The sequence below is a fragment of the Macaca thibetana genome, chromosome 10, assembly GCF_024542745.1.
Source record: "Macaca thibetana thibetana isolate TM-01 chromosome 10, ASM2454274v1, whole genome shotgun sequence".
In the NCBI taxonomy this organism is placed as follows: domain Eukaryota; kingdom Metazoa; phylum Chordata; class Mammalia; order Primates; family Cercopithecidae; genus Macaca; species Macaca thibetana.
This window is the reverse complement of record NC_065587.1, coordinates 48,263,920-48,282,777: the sequence shown is the minus strand read 5'-3', so window position 1 is coordinate 48,282,777 and position 18,858 is coordinate 48,263,920. Positions and strand designations below refer to the sequence as shown.

General features: G+C 49.9%; 1 protein-coding gene across 1 annotated transcript in view; it reads right to left on the bottom strand.

The window, feature by feature from the left end:
- Positions 1-18,858, bottom strand: part of ATP9A (ATPase phospholipid transporting 9A (putative)) — a 166,210-nt gene that overhangs the window by 21,466 nt on the left and 125,886 nt on the right. Inside the window, exons 16-22 of the mRNA XM_050807429.1 lie at positions 11,748-11,840; positions 10,334-10,417; positions 7,573-7,743; positions 4,200-4,298; positions 1,443-1,532; positions 1,174-1,318; positions 2-66 (exon numbers count right to left, since the gene is read on the bottom strand). Coding sequence (XP_050663386.1) covers positions 2-66; positions 1,174-1,318; positions 1,443-1,532; positions 4,200-4,298; positions 7,573-7,743; positions 10,334-10,417; positions 11,748-11,840 — 747 coding nt within the window. The remainder of the gene's footprint in view (position 1; positions 67-1,173; positions 1,319-1,442; positions 1,533-4,199; positions 4,299-7,572; positions 7,744-10,333; positions 10,418-11,747; positions 11,841-18,858) is intronic.

Here is an 18,858-nt window from a genome sequence, read left to right as displayed (position 1 = left end):
CCTTTCCCTCCACTCCCACGCCGCAGTCAGATTCCTGAATCATGCTGACGTCATTGCCTCCGTCCCCTGCGAGCCACAGACCAGAGAGAAAAGAGGTTTCATTCTTCCCTTAAACAAGAACGCATGCTTGTCTTTACTGCAGTCTCGTCTGTCACGGAACGCTCGCTGAGTGCCTGGCCTGCCCTGTCCATACCATCTCTCCAACCCCTTGCACTACCAAGATCCTGTTTCACAGGCAGAGTGGCTCAATGTCAGAGAGCCCAGCGACTTGCAGAGGGTCCCGGCACTGAGCAGCAGCAGTGGGACTGTGTCCACATAGGACAGGAATGACCACTTGTCCTCCTTGGAGGCCGGGATACCCCAGGATTACCATCGGCGGCAACTCGCTGTGCTCTTATTGGACACTTTCCACACGGCGTGGCAAGCACATTTTAAAGGTGATCCTTTTTAGGCTGGGCACAGTGGCCCATGACTGTAATCTCAGTACTTTGGAAGGCCAAGGTGGGGAGATCACCTGAGGTCAGGAGTTCGAGACCAGCCTGGCCAACATGGAGAAACCCCGTCTCGACTAAAAATACAAAAATTAGCCACACGTGGTGGCACGTGCCTGTAGTCCCAGCTACTTAGGAGGCTGGGGCAGGAGAATCACTTGAACCCGGGAGGTGGAGGTTGCAACCAGCTGAGATTGTGTCACCGCACTCCAGCTAGGTGACAGAGCATGACTCCGTCTCCAAAAAAAAAAAAAAAGTGACCCCTTTGAGTCCTCGTGACACCATTTGAGGAAGCCACAATTATTATTCCCATTCTACCACGAGCAAATGGAGGCTCAGACGGGTGAAAGAAGCCATCTGGGGCACCCACTGGGAAAAGCCAGTGGAAAGATTTGAACCCAGATCCAACCCCACAGTGTGTGGTCTCCACCCACTGGAAGGCTGCACTCTTCAGCCACTGGCAAAGGAGTAGAGGCCTGGCACACGCTTATCTGCTCTCCAGGGGAAATATTAAAAATAATAACAAAAAGAGCCAAAGTCTGCGAGGCGAAGAAAAATCATGACCTGAACAAAGGGGCTGGGGAATGTGAAGAACGAGCAACAGTGTCCAAACATCCTTAGGGTAAGGGAGCCTGGTGCACAGGCAGGCCAGGGCCAGCGGCACAGCCTGAGCCGCGCCTACCTACGGCACAGGTGAGCTTGCCCGTGCGCTCCTGAAGCAGGCGCACGATCTGGGCCTTCTGGGTGGGGGCACAGCGGCAGCAGACTACGGCCGGGCACTGGCAGGCCAGCTCCATGAACTCGTACTCATAGTACTTGAGGCAAACCTGCAGGGTGGAGGGAAAGGTGGTGCATTGGTGGAGGTCACTGCCCAGCCTGCAGTGCCCCTGCCGAAGCCGGATAAGCCCCAGGCTGCCGGGAGGACTGGCTCTCAGGGGTCCCCAAGCTCACCTCCAGGGAGTCTCCCGAGATGACCAGGGCGCAATCGTGCTTCCTGCGGAAGGCGTTCAACTCGAGGTGAGCCTCCCCGCGGTTGGTCACCTGGAAGGGAACAGAGATGGAGAAGGAGGCATTGCTCTCCGGAGATGATAAAACAATAAACAGTGGCTTCCTGGAGCCGGCATGAAGACAACGGCCACCCCAGCCAAGGGTCCCTCCCCTCCCCTGCCACCAGAGGCAGCAACAAATGGAATCCTATTGGTTATGACTCTGCAGGAACCAAGAGAGCCCATGTGCCAACCTCCACCTACAAATTCCCCCAGGACAAAAAATGCCTGTACTGGCCGAGCGCAGTGGCTCATGCCTGTAATCCCAGCACTTTGGGAGGCTGAGGCAAGCGGATCACTTGAAGTCAGGAGTTTGAGACCAGCCTTGCCAACATGGTGAAACCCACTCTCCACTAAAAATAGAAAATTAGCCAGGCGTGGTGGCGGGTGCCTGTAATTCCAGCTACTTGGGAGGCTGAGGCAGGAGAATCACTTGAACCCAGGAGGCTGAGGCTGCAGTGAGCCGAGATCGTGTCACTGCACTGGCAGCCTGGGCAACAGAGCAAGACTCATCTTTAAAAAAAATTTAAAAAGCCTGTACTTTCACTATAAGCCAGGTATTGGACAACACACCCTGTGGAGTGCGTAGTCCACAGCTCTATGAGGTGCCAAAAGAAGACAGCTCTATTTTGCATCTAAGGAAACTGAAGCATGGTGACATTTGCTAGCCTGACTAAAGGCACGCGGCTAGTATGCTATAGTACAGGTATGCAGAGCCAGGCACCTAGCAGGGCCCGGGCCACTTTTCTGTAAAGGACCAGATGTTAACTATTGTAGGCTTTGAGGACCACGTGGTCTCCATCACAACCACTCAGCTCTGCCGTTATAATCCAAAAGCAGTCGTGCACCATACGCAAACGAGTGGATCTGTCTACACTCCAATAAAACAAAATACCTGCTGTTGAGAAAAACAGGTGGCTAGCACATAGGTCATTAGTTTGCAATCCCTCAATTCTAGAACAGACAGTCAATTCTCATTATTTATAGTAGCTACGTTTTCTAAAGTCACTGTGAACACTGAAATAGCAAATACTAAACCATCCCCTCTAGGGGAAATACAGGGTTAGGTTTTTGCCCCTGGTCACGATATCTTCATAAATTTATAACCTTATTTTATGTGTGTTTCTATTTAAAGACACCTTGATTCATTAACATTGAACTCACAGTCATCAGCGCTGTAACTCATGCCTGAAGGAAGCTCATCTAGCACATGCATTTTCTCCATAAGTCACATCAACAGCCTTCCTGCACTTAAGAACATGAGCCAGCAAAGCAGCGCTGTGCCGGGGCCATTTTAAATGACAAACTGCCAACGAAAAGCACAGAAATGCGAAAAACCCCATACTTAAATGGACTGCAAAAAGGACACCTGTTCACCACGAGGCTGAAAAAAGGAGGCAGTGCATGGCCTTGTTCGACCTCAGGTGGGAATGTGCGTCTCAGGCAGCTAAAATTTTAAGCCACTCTAGGCCGAGTGTGGTGGCTCACACCTGTAATCCCAGCACTTTGGGAGGCCGAGGTGGGAGGATCACCTGAGGTCAGGGGTTTGAGACCAGCCTAGCCAGCATGGTAAAACCCCGTCTCTACTAAAAATACAAAAATGAACCAGGTGTGGTGGCAGGCACCTGTAATCCCAGCTACTTGGGAGGCTGAGGCAGGAGAATTGCTTGAACCTGGGAGGCGGAGGTTGCAGTGAGCCAAGATCGCACCACTGCACTCCAGCCTGGGCAATAAGAGCAAGGCCCCATCTCCAGAAAAAAAAAAAAAAGATTTAAGCCACTCTACGTATAACCGTGAAAGCATCAAGAGTACTGATTCGGAGGTCACAGACAGATTTTGGGAGGAGGAGAATTCACCAAGAATTTGTGAATGATGAGAACTGCCCACACCTGCCTCTACACAACACTATGGTATTCCAAAAATCCCTGGATATTTTTAGGCTTCTGTGTGCTGTGGACCAAAGGCAGGGGTGAGGGGGAGACCCCCAAAGATCTAGAGACCCTCCAGTTGTTTGCCATCGTGGCTCTGATTTCAGTGGGATTACTATATCCTGCCCCAAAGAGGACCCAGTCCCCCCACCTCCCCAGTGCAATAAAGCCTAGAACAGTCCTCACTGGAAGCAGTTCCTGACGTGTGCCTTGTCTCGGTCAATGCCTGCCACAAGGGCAGGCGATTTCTCATTTGCCCATGCAATGCACCTCCTTCAAAAGGCTCCTCAATGGTCCTAAATGCTTCCCCCGTCAGGAGGGCAGATAGACCAGTATCTGTGGCCTGGAATTTCTTTCTTATCCAAGGACTTGACTTTCAGGGGTTCAGTGAAATCCCAGGAATCCCATGCATAATTTCATGTGTATGAGTGGATCTGCATCTTTCAGGGGGAGTGCCTGACTTTCACCAGCTTCTCAAAGGGACCACGACCCCCTAAAAGGTTAAGAGCACGGCATTAGCACAGGACTAGAAGGAGGTGCGCCTAAACCACTCCTGGAAGGAACTCTCCAGCCGGCACCTGGGTCATTAATCATCCCACCCAAGGCAACCGTGGTTGACGCTCCCCACCCTAGGTGACTCACGTGCTGCCCCTCCCTTCTCAAGGGGCCCACTCGAGGTTATAGGACAAATCGAATATCACCCCCACATGGCCCTAACACAGAGGACACTTTACCAGCCGAAAAACGTGGATGTCTTGGTTTCTGGTCACCAGATGCGCATTCTTCGCTGTGCATGTGGCTGTCTCCAGCTTGTCCCCTGTCAGCATCCAAACCTGAAATCATGGCATGACAGAGGTCCTGTCTGTTAGTTTTTGAGGCTGGCCTGTCATCTGCAACAGATGAGTTTCCAAGAACATGGAGCTGAACTTGGTATGTTCCGTTTACCTCCTGCCGACTCATGCTGTCCCCAACACAACACAGCAAGTGCCCTGGCTGAAGGGCTGTGGGACTCCAAGCAACCACTGCTGGTAGTGGCAAAAACTGGCAGATGCTTCTAGAAAGGGCCGTTTGGCCACATACTACAGGAGGTACTATGAAGCTCAGTCCTTGGACCACATAATTCCCCTTCTGAGGATTTTTCTTAAAGTGATAAATATCCTAAAAGAAGGGAAAGGCTGCATGGGTGAGGGAGCACTTCTGTGTCCTAAGGAAACACTCACTTTTGATGCTGTGGACTTTCTATGTAGCTGGATGAGCAAGACAGACCCTTCTGGGGTTTAACTCAGCTTATAAAACGCTGACCGTAAATGAGTCAGGTTCTCCCACATCATGTATTAGCTCACACTGCATTTCTCTGCTGTGGGTTCAGAGAGGGTAGATGACTTGCCCCAAACCACACAGCTACCTCTTGCCCTAACCAGGCCCAGAATCCGGGTCTTCAGAGTCCTCATGGAATGTCCTTCCTGCTCTGTGATTTTACCTCATTAACCCTTTTGTTCTCCTTGCTCCCAGCTGGGAGCAGTCTTGGGGCTACCGGTCAAAGAAAATCTGGAGAGCAGGGAAAGTACAGGAAAGAAGATTACGACACATATCTCCCGAGTGTCCACTACACGCCCAGCACCCACGCTGAGCTCCCTGTCACCTTCATGATGGCTTCTGGAGGCCGGAAATGGAAGCGCTAAGAGGTTCAGTCATTTGCCAAGGGTCACAGAAGTAAAGGGAGAGGTAGGATGGGAACCCAGGCAGTGAGACGGGCAGAGGGAAGGCACCGGGCACCTCTCAGGGCTGAGCCTCTTGGGCCCTCTCCCCTGGCTAGGTCTGTTTTCCCTCAATATCCCGCCTGTCCTAAAAACAATATTCTTTTTGGTGAGCCTCGTTTAGTCATAGTTCTCAGGGTTTGATGTAAGAGAACAAACACTGGGGAAGGAATTAGGAAGCTCAAGTTCCAGAAAGGCATGAAAAGAATGACCAGGTGCATGATGTGACTAATGTCCCATGCTGGGATGATGGGAAGGTGGTACAGAAAGGGCCCGAGACCCCAGCTCCAGTCCCAGCTCTGCTGCTTCCCAATGTGAGAACCTGGGGAATAGAGATGCCTCACTCAGCCTCGGTTTCTACATCCATACAAGGGGCTGAGGTCGAAAATATCCTGTGCAGCTGGCTGGGCACGGTGGCTCAAGCCTGTAATCCCAGCACTTTGGGAGGCCGAGGCACGTGAATCACCTAAGGTCAGGAGTTCGAGAACAGCCTGACCAACATGGTGAAACCCCACCTCTACTAAATATACAAAATTATCCAGGCATGGTGGCACATATCTATAATCCCAGCTACTTGAGAGGCTGAGGCAGGAGAATCTCTTGAACCTGGGAGGTGGAAGTTGCAGTGTGCCGAGATCACACCACCACACTCCAACCTGGGAGACAGAGTGAAACTCTATCTCAAAAAGAAAAAAAAAAAGAAAATTTCCTGTGCAAGGTCCTATCTTAGACTTTAATTACCAACCAACCTGCCCCATCCCAGGCACTCCCCTCCCCTTCTCATCTAACAGGAAACTAGAAAGAGAAGAACCCGGGAGGCAGAGGTTGCAGTGAGCAGAGATTGTGCCATTGGTACTACAGTTTGGGCAACAAGAGTAAAACTCTGTCTCAAAAACAAAAAAAAAAAAAAGGAAAGAAAGAAAAAGAAATTAGGGAGCCGAACCAGGTGCGGTAGCTCACACTTGTAATCCCAGCTACAAGGAGGTTGAGGCAGGAGGATGGCTTGAGGCCAGGAGTTTGAGACCAGCCTGGGCAGCATAGCAAGACCCCCGTCTCAAAATAAATGTGCAAAAAAACTAGAAAGAGAAGTCACATGCACACCCTGTGAATAAAATATCTCGTCCTAGGATAACACAGTTTTGAGAAGGAGAAAAACTCCAAGACAAAGATGGAAGCAGAAAATGGAAACTCCAGAAGTCTTAGGAATGGCCAAGGCCCAACTGCAGACCCCACAATGGAGCAGAAATGGGCCAGACTTCCGGAAGCAAGGTCCCGTTGGTGATTTCCTTATGACGAACCAGGCCTGTGAGCCGAATGCACGTGACAGAATTGTGTTTACAAGGAAACAGGCCACGCAGGGGTGGGAGTCCCCAGTGGGCCCGAATGTTGTCAGACGTCTAACCTGTCCTCCTCCCAAGGCCCTGCTGAAAGGACAGGCCCCAGGATGCAGCAGAGAGCCACTTCTGAGTGGAGGCCGGTGGCAGGCACACGTTTCCAGGAGCTCCAGGCCAAAAAGTTTGTTTGTTTACACCTCCCTTGGTCCACTGAGGACCAGGTCCTCACGCGCCCTCTGCTGGCCTCTCCAGATTCAACTCCTAGTATTTTTTTTTTTTTTTTTTTTTTTTTTTTGGCCCCAAACGGTAGAGTGCAAAATGCTAATAGGACAGTGTGATGGCACTGGTGGTCACTCTGCTGGGTGGTCACTCACTCACTCGGCCACACAGCAGACAGACTGGCATGCTGCCACTCAACTGGAATTTAATCAGCAGCCGTGCACACCAGACGCTGCTCGGCCCTGAGCACCAGGGAGCCCAGTAGAGCCAGGGGAGTCATCGGTACAGTAAAGGCAAACGCTATACAAGACGCCTTCCAAAATCAGGGCTGGAGGGCCAGGCACAGTGGCTCACACCTGTAATCCTAGCACTTCCGGGGCCGAGATGGACAGATCACCGGAGGTCAGGAGTTCAAGACCAGCCTGGCCAACATGGTGAAACCCTCTATCTACAAAAATATAAAAATTAGCCAGGCGTGGTGGTACATGCCTCTAATCCCAGCTACTAGGGAGGCTGAGGCACAAGAATTGCTTGAATCCAGGAAGCGGAGGTTGCAGTTAACCAAGATCGTGCCACTGCACTCCAGCCTGGGCGACAGAGCAAGACTCCGTCTCAAAAAAAAAAAAAAAAAATCAGGGTTGGAGGGGCAGAAACAGTGGCTGTGGCCCATTGCAGATAAGGCACTCCTGGTCTCCTCTGCTGCTCCTCCCGCCGTTTCCCTCTCTGATCTCTCTGCACTGCTAAGGGATAACTGGCATCGCTCCAGAGTGCCCTTCCCTGCGGCCAGCCCACCCTACCTTGATGCCAGCGTTCCTCAGGGTCTCCAGTGTGGGTCGCACGTCTGCCTGCAGCTGGTCCTCCACGCCCGTCAGACACAGTAGTTCCATCTCCATCTCCAGGCTTTCGATCACCGTGGCCACTTTGAGGGAGCGGTCGTGCACACTCAGCTTGGCCTGGACGTAGCGGGCCTGGGACACATCGGCAGATGCAGTCACTGCTTAGGGCGAGGAGAGGCCAGGCTGACTGGCCAGTGCCAAGAGTGCAAGGGCCGCACACGATCCCCGCCACACAAGGTGGGGACCCCAGCAGGTGAGCTGCACCCCACTGGGGTGACACAGGCTTCCGGCTTCCTCACAAGTCCTCCATGTAGACACTGCACAGACCTGAGGCCCACCCTACACACTACACTTACCTGCTGGGAGACTTCCAGCAAGTCACTTAACCTCTCTGAGCCATGGCCACGAAATGGCAACAACAGCACCAACCTCACTGGATTGTCTCAGGGACGGGCACAGCCAAGAGCTCAAAAAAACAGTAAGTTCTCCCATACACAATATGCACTTTGTAAACCAAACTGTGAGTCACCAGGTTTTCTAAAGACCAAGTCGAGTTTCTGAAGACCATCAACCCAAACTTCCGCTTCTTGTCTTTATCATGTTAGCAAAAACCTGGAGGAAAACCAGTCATCTCCTAACGGGCCTGCTCAAAGCACATGCTTTTAAAATTAAAAGGCAGGTAGCATTTATCAGGGCTAGAACGCTTGTTAAATAATGGCTTACAAAGAACTCAAATACATTAGAGAGATCCAGGCAGTTTCTCCGTGTGGAGCAGGGCAGGGCCCCAGGAAGTATTTCCCGCCTCCCTCCCTTGCATTCCTGCCCGCTGGCTTTAGGCCAGGCACCAGAGACACGCAGTGAACAAGACAAGGACCTTCCCCTCAGGAAACACACAATCTATGGGATGGGATGACAATAAATAAGTCAATAATCTGGTTCAACCCCAACATTTTTACAGCTTAAAGAAATTAGGGAGGTCGGGTGTGGTGGCTCACGCCTGTAATCCCAGCACTCTGGAAGGCCAAGGTGGGCAGATCACCTGGGGTCAGGAGTTTGAGATCAGCCTGGCCAACATGGCAAAACCCTGTTTCTACTAAAAATACAAAAATCAGCCAGGTGTGGTAGCACATGTCTGTAATCCCAACTACTTGGGGGGTTGAGGGACGAGAATCGCTTGAACCCGGGAGGCAGAGGTTGCAGTGAGCAGAGATTGTGCCATTGGTACTACAGTTTGGGCAACAAGAGTAAAACTCTGTCTCAAAAACAAAAAAAAAAAGGAAAGAAAGAAAAAGAAATTAGGGAGCCGAACCAGGTGCGGTAGCTCACACTTGTAATCCCAGCTACAAGGAGGTTGAGGCAGGAGGATGGCTTGAGGCCAGGAGTTTGAGACCAGCCTGGGCAGCATAGCAAGACCCCCGTCTCAAAATAAATGTGCAAAAAAAAAGAGAAAAGAAATTAGGGCTCAAAGAGAATGATTTATGCCACATTTTCCTGAAGGCATACCATGTGCCAAGGATTATTTTTAACTATCAAGGATACAAGAATAAACCAGGTCAGGCGCAGTGGCTCACACCTATAATCCTGCATTTTGGGAGGCCCAGGCGGGTGGATCACCTGAGGTCAGGAGTTCGAGAACAGCCTGGCCAACATGGTGAAACCCTGTCTCTACTAAAAAAACAAAAATTAGCTGGGCATGCTGGTGGGCACCTGTAATCCCTGCTACTTGGGAGGCTGAGGCAGAAGGATCCCTTGAACCTGGGAGGTGGAAGTTGCAGTGAGCCAAGATTACACCACTGCACTTCAGCCTGGGCAACAAGAGTGAAACTCTGTCTCAAAAAAAAAAAAAAAAAAAAGAAGAAGAAGAAGAACAAACCAAACTTGTAAAGTCCCTGCCCTCAAAAATATTTTATTCTGGAAAGGAGATGGATAAGATCAGTGTTAAATATATGTGTGTGTGTGTGTGTGTATGTGTGTGTGTGTGTGTGTGTGTGTGTATATATGAATAGGGTCAAGTTTATATTTTTCTGGCCTCTCCAGATTCAACTCCTAGACATATTTTTTGGCCCCAAATGGTAGCACACAATGATAGTGACAAGTGCAATGAAGAAAGTGAAATGGTGTGATGGATGGAAAGTGAGCGGCCGGGCGCGGTGGCTCAAGCCTGTAATCCCAGCACTTTGGGAGGCCGAGACGGGCAGATCACGAGGTCAGGAGATCAAGACCATCCTGGCTAACACGGTGAAACCCCGTCTCTACTAAAAAATACAAAAATTAGCCGGGCGAGGTGGCGGGCGCCTGTAGTCCCAGCTACTCGGGAGGCTGAGGCAGGAGAATGGCGTGAACCCGGGAGGTGGAGCTTGCAGTGAGCCAAGATCACGCCACTGCACTCCAGCCTGGGCGACAGAGCGAGACTCCGTCTCAAAAAAAAAAAAAAAAAGAAAGTGAGAAGGAGCCTTACACAGGTGGTCCAGCAAGACTTCTTGGAGGACATGGCTTTTGAACTGAGACCCAAAAGAAGCAAGGGAATGGGCCATGGGGCTCTGTGGGTGAAGAGAGTTCCAGGCAGACAGAACAGCAAGTACAAAGGCCCTGCAACAACAGTGAACCCGGTGTGCCCAGCAACGACATCAGAATGGCGCGCACAGAATGAGGGATGGTGGAAGGAGTGACTGGGAGGCAGGCATGGCTACAAAGGCAATGGAAAGGTTCCAAAACAACTTACTTCGAAGTCCTGATACTGCTCCTCCGCGAGAGACTTCTTTGCCACCACAAGCACCCGCAGCCCTTCTCGGGCCATGTTGCCACACTGAAAAATAGACCACGGTCAGAGTGGGAGTGGTGCCGAGAGCTCCTGACTTCACTGGGAGGAGGAGGTTGCAGTGAGGAACCACTGCCCAAGTGGACGTGCCCCTCCCACAGGGACAGGGAAAATGGCAAATCAGAAAGTTGCTTTCCCCTACAGCAATCCTCCCTGGACCAAACCTTCTACAGGGGAGGTTGCAGAGAGGCAGCCGGTGGGCCAAACACGGCCCACACACAGATTGTCTTTGACTAGCACACGTATGTTTCCAGAGTCAACGTTCTATGGTCTCACACACTAATCTGGATTGCTGAATGGGTGGAAAAACTGAGCATCTGACAAAACCAGGTGCATTTTCCCAAATCACCACGATCAATGATGGCTGAGGAGCGGTGGCCTCCACGTGTTCCCAGGACGCGGAGGTGTCAAGTGAAGAACACTTCAGCACGTTTTACACGCCAAGTGCAACTCTGCTCAAAACCACAACCTGCTTGTTCATTTGCATTCACTGCCAGGCCCCTGGAGACGTTTGAGTTTGCAACCCTCAAGCTGAGAATCTAATGCAAAATGTAAATTCCCCACCTAGAGCTAAGAGATGGGACAAAAGTGGCCCGAAAAGCCTGAGCACTGTTTCCCCCCTGCTGCTGGCCAACTGTCCATGTCACAAACCAGGTTGGGCAGCCCCTGATGGGGCCCTCACAGACCCCATCTCCTGGAACTCACATTCTGTTATAATTGCCCATCCTTTGAGTGTGTGCTGGCCCTAGTGACTTGTCCCTAACAAACAGGATGGGCGAGAGTGAGGGGATGTCACATCTGAGATCAGGTTAGTAAAGACAGTGACTTCCATCTTGTTTGCCCTCTCTTGTTCCCTCACCTGCTCTCTTTGATGAAGCCAGTTGCCAGTCTGTGAGTGGCCCTATGGGAGAGGCCCACCTGCAAGGATAGAGGGCAGCCTCTGGCCAACAGTCAGCAAGAACCGAGACCCTTAGTTCAACAGTCCAAAAGGAGCTGAATGCAGCCCATAACCACTGAGCTTGCTCACAAGTGGATCCTACCCCAGTCAAGTCTTGAGATGAGACCACAGCCCCAGCCAACATCCGAATTACAGCCAGTGGGAGGCCCTGAAGCAGAGGATGCAGTTCAGCCACACCAGGATCCCTGACCGACAGAAACCATTATGTATCAATTGGGTGCTGCTTTAAACAGCTACATTTCAGGGTGGTTTGTTACACAGCCACCAATAACAAATACAGAGACCCACCTTACCACGCAAGGGGCTGCCTCTGCAGAACGTGCTTCCAAGGCCTGGTTTAACTTCCTGCATCACACTTACCTCTTCCTCCAACCAGTCGTTATACTGCACAATGCCAGCCATGACCACATCTGCTCCCTTCATGTAAAACGTAATTTCTCCAGTTGATTCATCCTAGAGAGGGAGGCCGGAAGGAATGAGAAACTGAAAGGAACACCCTCTTTCGGCTGCAAACCTGCTTCCCGTGACAGACGGTATAGAAAGTGCACTTAACAGACGCCAATGCTTTTTCACTTGGCTGAAGATGAAAAGCAAGAAGGGGCTTCATTTAGGGGCAAAGGCTACAGAAAGTAAAAGGAAAACTCGAAGCATTTGGAAGATTATTCAATGATGAAAGCAAGATCAAATGGATTTAAGACCTTTGTTTTGAAAGTTATTACTATTTCAGCTGGAATAAACTCGCATGCTATGATTTTAGATTTACACTTGGAACTGCAGATATCATCAAACTGTGGTCCACCAAAAGAACAGGGAAGATAAGGACCAGAACAGGGAGTCTCAACCTCGTCACTGTACACATTTGGGGCGGGATTAAGTCTTTGCTCTGCGGGGCCCCTCCTGTGCACTGTACAATGTTGAGCAGCAGCCCTGGCCCCTACGCACCAGATGCCAGTCATACTCTCCATGGTGACAACCAGAATGTCTCCAGACTTTAGCAAACGTCTCCTGGGGGCAAACTGGCTGTCTCAGCTGAGAATAATTCCAGATCCCTAAGTCTGAGGACCTGCCTAGAGATCCAATTACCCAGAGTTTCAGTTCACCCTGACCAGATTTTCTGGGTAGTGGGTAGCACCATGGCACAGGCATCAAATGCTTGGGCCAAGTACCAGTTCCTAGTTGTGCGCAGCTGGACAAGCTACTCCTCTTCCCTAAACCTCAGTTTTCTCATCTGTAAAACAGAAATCAAGCATGTAGCACAGAGAATGATGCACAAAAAGGGCCCCTCAGTGGTATAACTGCTGCTGGGATGAGAGTGACTTCCCAAGTCCCCCAGCCATACTGTACATAGATAGCAAGGCTCAGCCCAGTACTCTCAACAGGGCAATGTGGCCCTCCAGAAGACATGTGGCAATGTCTGGAGACACTCTAGGTGTCAACGCAGGCGATGTCCTACTAGCATCTGACGGGTGGAGGTCGGGGCGCTGCTCACCCTCCTGCATCACACAGGACGCCCCCAACCACCACCAGGAATTCCTCCAACCCTAAAAGTCAACAGTGCTGAGACTGAGAAGTCCTGGCTTTGAGGAACGATGGCACAGCCACAGATCCTTCCCCCATTTCCCCCCAATGATTTGCGTCGCTGGGAGGTGGGAGGCAGCAAAGACAGGCAGGAAAATTCAGCATGGCCATCAATACCTTGTGCCTAAATTTTGCTACTCCAGGAAGCCCAGAATAAATGCCCGTAAAGTCTTCACTGAACATGGAACCATGGAGACAAAAGTGACTGCATCTCAAGCCGGGTGTGGTGGCTCACACCTGTAATCCCAGCACTTTGGGAGGCTCAGGTGGGTGGATCACCTGAGGTCAGGAGTTCGAGACCAGCCTAGCCAACATGGTGAGACCCTGTCTCTACTAAAAATACAAAATTAGCTGGGCGTGGTGGTGCATGCCTGTAATCCCAGCTACTCAGGAGGCAAGGCTGGAGAATCACTTAAACCTGGGAGGCGGAGGTTGCAGTGAGCTGAGATTGCACCATTGCACTCCAACCTGGGCAACAAGAGTGAAACTCCATCTCAAAAAAAAAGTGACTGCATCTCAGATGCAAAGGCGCCATGCTGCCTTCTGATTAGCCCAGTCCTGTGAACACCCCCGATTCCTACTTAATTCACCGTCCTTCACGTAAGAACATGTCAACCTTGATGTTATCACACAAATTACAGGTGATGACACACACAGCCTTCTTGCCTCTCCTGGAAGGTGCCTGCAATTGTCCTGCTGGGGCACACGGACTCTTTCCCTGTGGTATAAGCCCTGGGTCTAAGGAGTAACAGTGTGGAGATGCACCCGTTTTGCTGCCACCCAAAACTACACTTCTGTCTGTTCAGGTCCCCCAAAAACCACGCTTCTATCTGTAAGTTTCCCCAATAAAACACCCTTTAACAACAAACTGGATTTGTCTGCCTTGTTCTTTGGTTTTGGGCTCCTTCGGGGGCCACTTTGCCTATACAGCCCTTTCATGGAACAGAAATACCCAAAATCAGATTAGTGGTAGAGTTTCCTCTTTTATTATAACTTTCAGATGCCCCTTAATCACCGACAATCTTTTAGAACAACATGCTGACTCATAAAAGCACCCCCAGGCCAAGACAGGCACCCGCGTTGTAAAGCATTCAACTGCACACTTTATCTTTGATAGACTGCAGCTATGCCTGCTCTTGACGCAGGCCAAAGAGAGCTGTGGGGTCTGCACATTAAAGCATCAGAGTTTTTATTTTTTCCTTCCCCCCCACAACCAAAGGGTGCTCAACAACATGGCTGTAGGAAATGATGCTCCCAGCCCAGCTTCCTCACTATGAAAAGGGCTCGAGCGAGTTCAGAAGTTCTGTCCAATATAAATACCGCATCGACGATCTCCTCCTATGAGTCACTTCCTCCCACGGAGTTCATCACAAGTTTACTTCGTTCTCATATTATGGCAAGATTACGCCATAAATTTACAGAGATCGGCCGGCTGTGTGGCATTGTTTGGGGGCCTCATCTTTTCCCACTGTGGTCGGCATCTGGCACCTGCTCAAAGGCCTCTCTTAGTCCAGCAGTGACAGTGCTATGATGATCTACAGCCACGATCCAAACCCGTGGCTCCACGTGGGAAGGAGGAGAAGGCATCGGAACATCTTGTACGCCACGAAAACAAAACAGGGACACAACCTTCCTGCAAAAAGACAGCACACGAGTCCTTCTCCAACCTTGCCTGATTTCTTAAGAGACAAAGATTCACACAAGGAAATGGCCTTGTTTTGTGGGTGCAAGAAGGTGCCATCTTGCACTGTGCGTGTGCTCACATGTGTTTTAAAAAGAGACCGGGGAGACCCAAATTGGGGCTGTCCACAGTCACTAAACCAAGTTGAGAGAAGTTTTCTTTTTTTTTCTTATTCTTATTTTTTTCTTTTTATTTTTTTGAGACAAGGTCTTGCTGTGTTGCCCAGGCTAGAGTGCAACAGCACAATCATGGCTCACTACCTCCTCAACCTCCTGGACTCAAGTGACCTCAACCTGGACCTCCTGACCTCAACTTTCCAGCAGCTGGGACTACAGGCATGCACCACCATGCCCAGCTAATTGTTTTGCTTTTTGCAATGATGCCCAGGCTGGATGGAAACTCCTGGGCTCAAGTGATCCTCCTGCCTTGGCCTCCCAAAGTATTACAGGCAAGAGCCACCGTGCCAAGCCTAGGAGAAGTTTTATAACTGAACTAAAACTTCCTCACACCACGTACTTGGACAGTCATTTGCATACAGCATTTGGGTTATATGAACACATCACAATAGGGTTTCTCAGGCCCTTCCTCATGGTGGGGGCTGCCCTGTGCATTGCAGGATGCTGGGCGGCATCCCTGCTCTCAACCTATGAGATGCCAGCAGCACTCCCAGCCTCTGGTTGTGACAACCACAAATGCTGCCAGACACTCTCGAATGCCCCCAGGATGAGAATCACCACATTAGAGGAGTGTGGTGAGGTTTGTGCCAAGGGGAGAACTAGTCCAAAAGCCCCAGAGGCCCAGTTCCACCCACCCAACCAAAGATAAAGAGACAGGTCAGAAAATGAGAAAAAATAGCAAAATAATACTTATTTCATTAAAGACAATCTCACCAAGATGGACATTCACAGCACTATTTTTAGTAGTCAAAACTGAGAAACAGGCTAGGCGCAGTGGCTCACACCTGCAATTCCAGCACTTTGGAAGGCCGAGGCTGGTGGATCTACCTGAGGTCAGGAGTTCGAGAGCAGCCTGCCCAACATGGTGAAACCCCGTCTCTACTAAAAAATGCAAAAATCAGCCAGGGGTGGTGGCGCGCAACTGTAATCCCAGCTACTCAGGAGGCTGAGGCAGGAGAATCACTTGAACACAGGAGGCAGAGGTTGCAGTGAGCCAAGATTGCGCCACTGCACTCCAGGCTGGATGACAGAGTGAGACTCCGTCTCAAAAAAAAAAACAACTGAAATGAGACACAGCCTAAGCAGCCAAAAAATAAGTTAATGAATGAAATAGTGGCATATTCTTTCAACAGAACATTACATATGCATTAAAAATCATTAAAATCAGATTTTAATAATATGAGAAAATTCTCATTGTATACATAGTTCAATGAGGGAGGAAGTTTAGGAAGCCTTCTATGGAGTTCAGCGCCAATTTTATCAAAATGTGTGTGGATATTTACACTCGGATATGCTTAGAAAAGAGACTGAAAGGAAAAGGTAAAAGGTCTTTTGGGGGGTGAAAATGGAGATGAATTGGTCAGGCACGGTGGCTCATGCCTGTAATCCCAGTACTTAGGGAGGTTGAAGCCGGAGGATTGCTTGAGGCCAGAAGTTTGAGACCAGTCTGTGCAACACAGAGAGACTTTGGCTCTACAAAACAATGTAAACATGAGCTGGGCATGGCAGTGCATACCTGCAGTCCCAGCTACTTAAGAGGCAGAGGCAGGAGGATCCCTTGAGTCTAGGAGGTCAAGGCTGCAATGAGTCATGTTCATACCACTGCACTCCAGCCTAGGTAACAGTGAGACTCTGTCTCGAGGAAGAGAGAAGAAAAAAAGGGAGGGAGAAAAAGAAAAGAAAAGAAAAGAAAAGAAAAGAAAAGAAAAGAAAAGAAAAGAAAAGAAAAGAAAAGAAAAGAAAAGAAAAGAAAAGAAAAGAAAAGAAGGAAGGAAGGAAGGAAGGAAGGAAGGAAGGAAGGAAGGAAGGAAGGAAGAAAGAGAGAAAGGAAGGAAGGAAGGAAAGAAGGAAGGAAGGAAGGAAAGAAGGAAGGAAGGAAGGAGAAAGAAAGAAAGAAAGAAAGAAAGAAAGAAAGAAAGAAAGAAAGAAAGAAAGAAAGAAAAAAAAAGAAAGAAAAGAAAGAAAAAGAAAGAAAGAAAGAAAGAAAGAAAAAGAAGGAAAGAAAGGTGGAAAGAAGGAAGGAAAGAAAGGTGGAAAGAAAGAAAGAAGGAAGGAAGGAAAGAGAAGGAAAGAGAAAGAAAGAAAGAAAGAGAGAAGGAAGGAAGGAAGGAAAGAAAGAAAGAAAAGGGAAAGGGGAAGGGGAAGGGAAGGAAAGGAAAAAAGAAAAGAAAAGGGAAAGAGGGAGAGGGAGAGACAGAAAGAGGGAGGAAGGAAGGAAGGAAGGAAGGAAGGAAGGAAGGAAGGGAGGGAGGGAGGGAGGAAGGGAGGGAGGTAGGGAGGGAGGGCAGGCAGGCGGGCAGTTTTGATCCCCCTCTTTACCTGTAATTTTTTGTTCTAAATGCCTTAACTGTGAATGTTTTTCAATAACCTGGGAAGGGGGGCATGCCAGGTTAAATCGAAAATAGATTTGCCCATCTGACAGCATCACAGACTCTCAAGCACAGAGTCCCTGTTCTTCCTGCTGGAAGACACATGAGCCACATCTCAAAAAAATGTAACACGTCCTTCATAACTAGATGAAGAGTGGCATAAGCCATTCAGTTATTCTAGAATGGCTGATATTAGGGACTGTTCAATGATGAGTCAACCTTCAAATGACCTTAGCAGAGCCCACGGCCCTAGATCTTGACAAAATTCAGGCTGGAACAAAATTAAAGTAATTCCATAGGAGATAATGACACTCATTCCCCAGGAAACACCCCACCCACAGGATTTATGCTGCTGCTTCCAGACCACAGATGTTCTTGACATCAGATGCACACTCAAGATACAGTTTAGAAGCCAGGGATCCAGCCAGGTGTGGACCAGTGGGAAAAGCAGCAGCTGTGTGGGAGAGAAAGCTCCGTCTCCACCCAAGAGTTGCCAAGGACACAGGCCTACAGAGTCTGAAAGAACCTATTGGCCTCTGGACATAAAAATCCCCTAACGTAGGGCCAAACACGGTGGCTCACTCCTGTAATCCCAGCACTTTGGGAGGCCGAGGCGGGTGGATCACCTGAGGTCAAGAGTTTGAGACCAGCCTGACCAACATGGAGAAACTCCACCTCTACTAAAAACACAAAATTAGCCAGGCACGGTGGCACGTGCCTGTAATCCCAGCTACTCGGGAGGCTGGGGCAGGAGAATCGCTTGAATCCAGGAAGCAGAGGTTGCAGAGAGCTGAGATCATGCCATTGCACTCCAGTCTGGGCAACAAAAATGAAACTCCATCTCAAAAACAAACAAAAAAAAATCACCCTAACGTGTGACGTTTCAAGCACATTCATGGTGTGCGTCTCTGGTTCCTCAACACAAGAGCTCAGTGCCACCTCCATCTCCTTCAAAAGCCTTGAAAGTGGCTCGCAACGACCCACACCTCCTGGTACTCATGCCGTGCGTCAGCCACCCCGCCGGAATAGGGCTGGACCCAGTGACTTGCTTCTGATAACGGCATGAGGCTGACGTGAGGGGAGGTCACCTCTGAGAGTGGGTGACAGAAGACTGTGGCTTCCATCTCATTCACTCTTACCTGCCCACTCTGATGAGGCAGCTGATGTGGAGCTGACTACAGGGAGGCCCACATGGGAAGGCACTGAGGGTGGCCTCTGGCCAACAGCCAGGAAAGAACTAAGGCCCTCAGTCCAACAACCCACCCAGAGCCGAACTCTGCCAACAACACTGACGTCTGTATGTGGATCCTACCACCATAGAATCTTAGATGCCTTAAGCCCAGGCTGTGAGAGACCCTGAGCCAGAGGACCTAGCCAAGCCTGCCACAGAAACTGTCCTGGCCACAGAAACTATCAGTTAGCAAATAGAAAATAGAGCCCCCAGTTAGGTGTGGTGGCTCATGCCCGTAATCCCAGCACTTTGGGAGGCCGAGACGGGAGGATCATTTGAGCCCAGGAGTTTGAGATCAGCCTGGGCAATATGGTGAGACCCCATCTTCACCAAAATCATAAGAATTAGCAGAGCATGGTGGTGTGCACCTGTAGTCCCAGCTACTTGGGAGGCTGAGGCAGGAAGGTTGCTTGAGCCTGGGAAGTTGAGGCTGCAG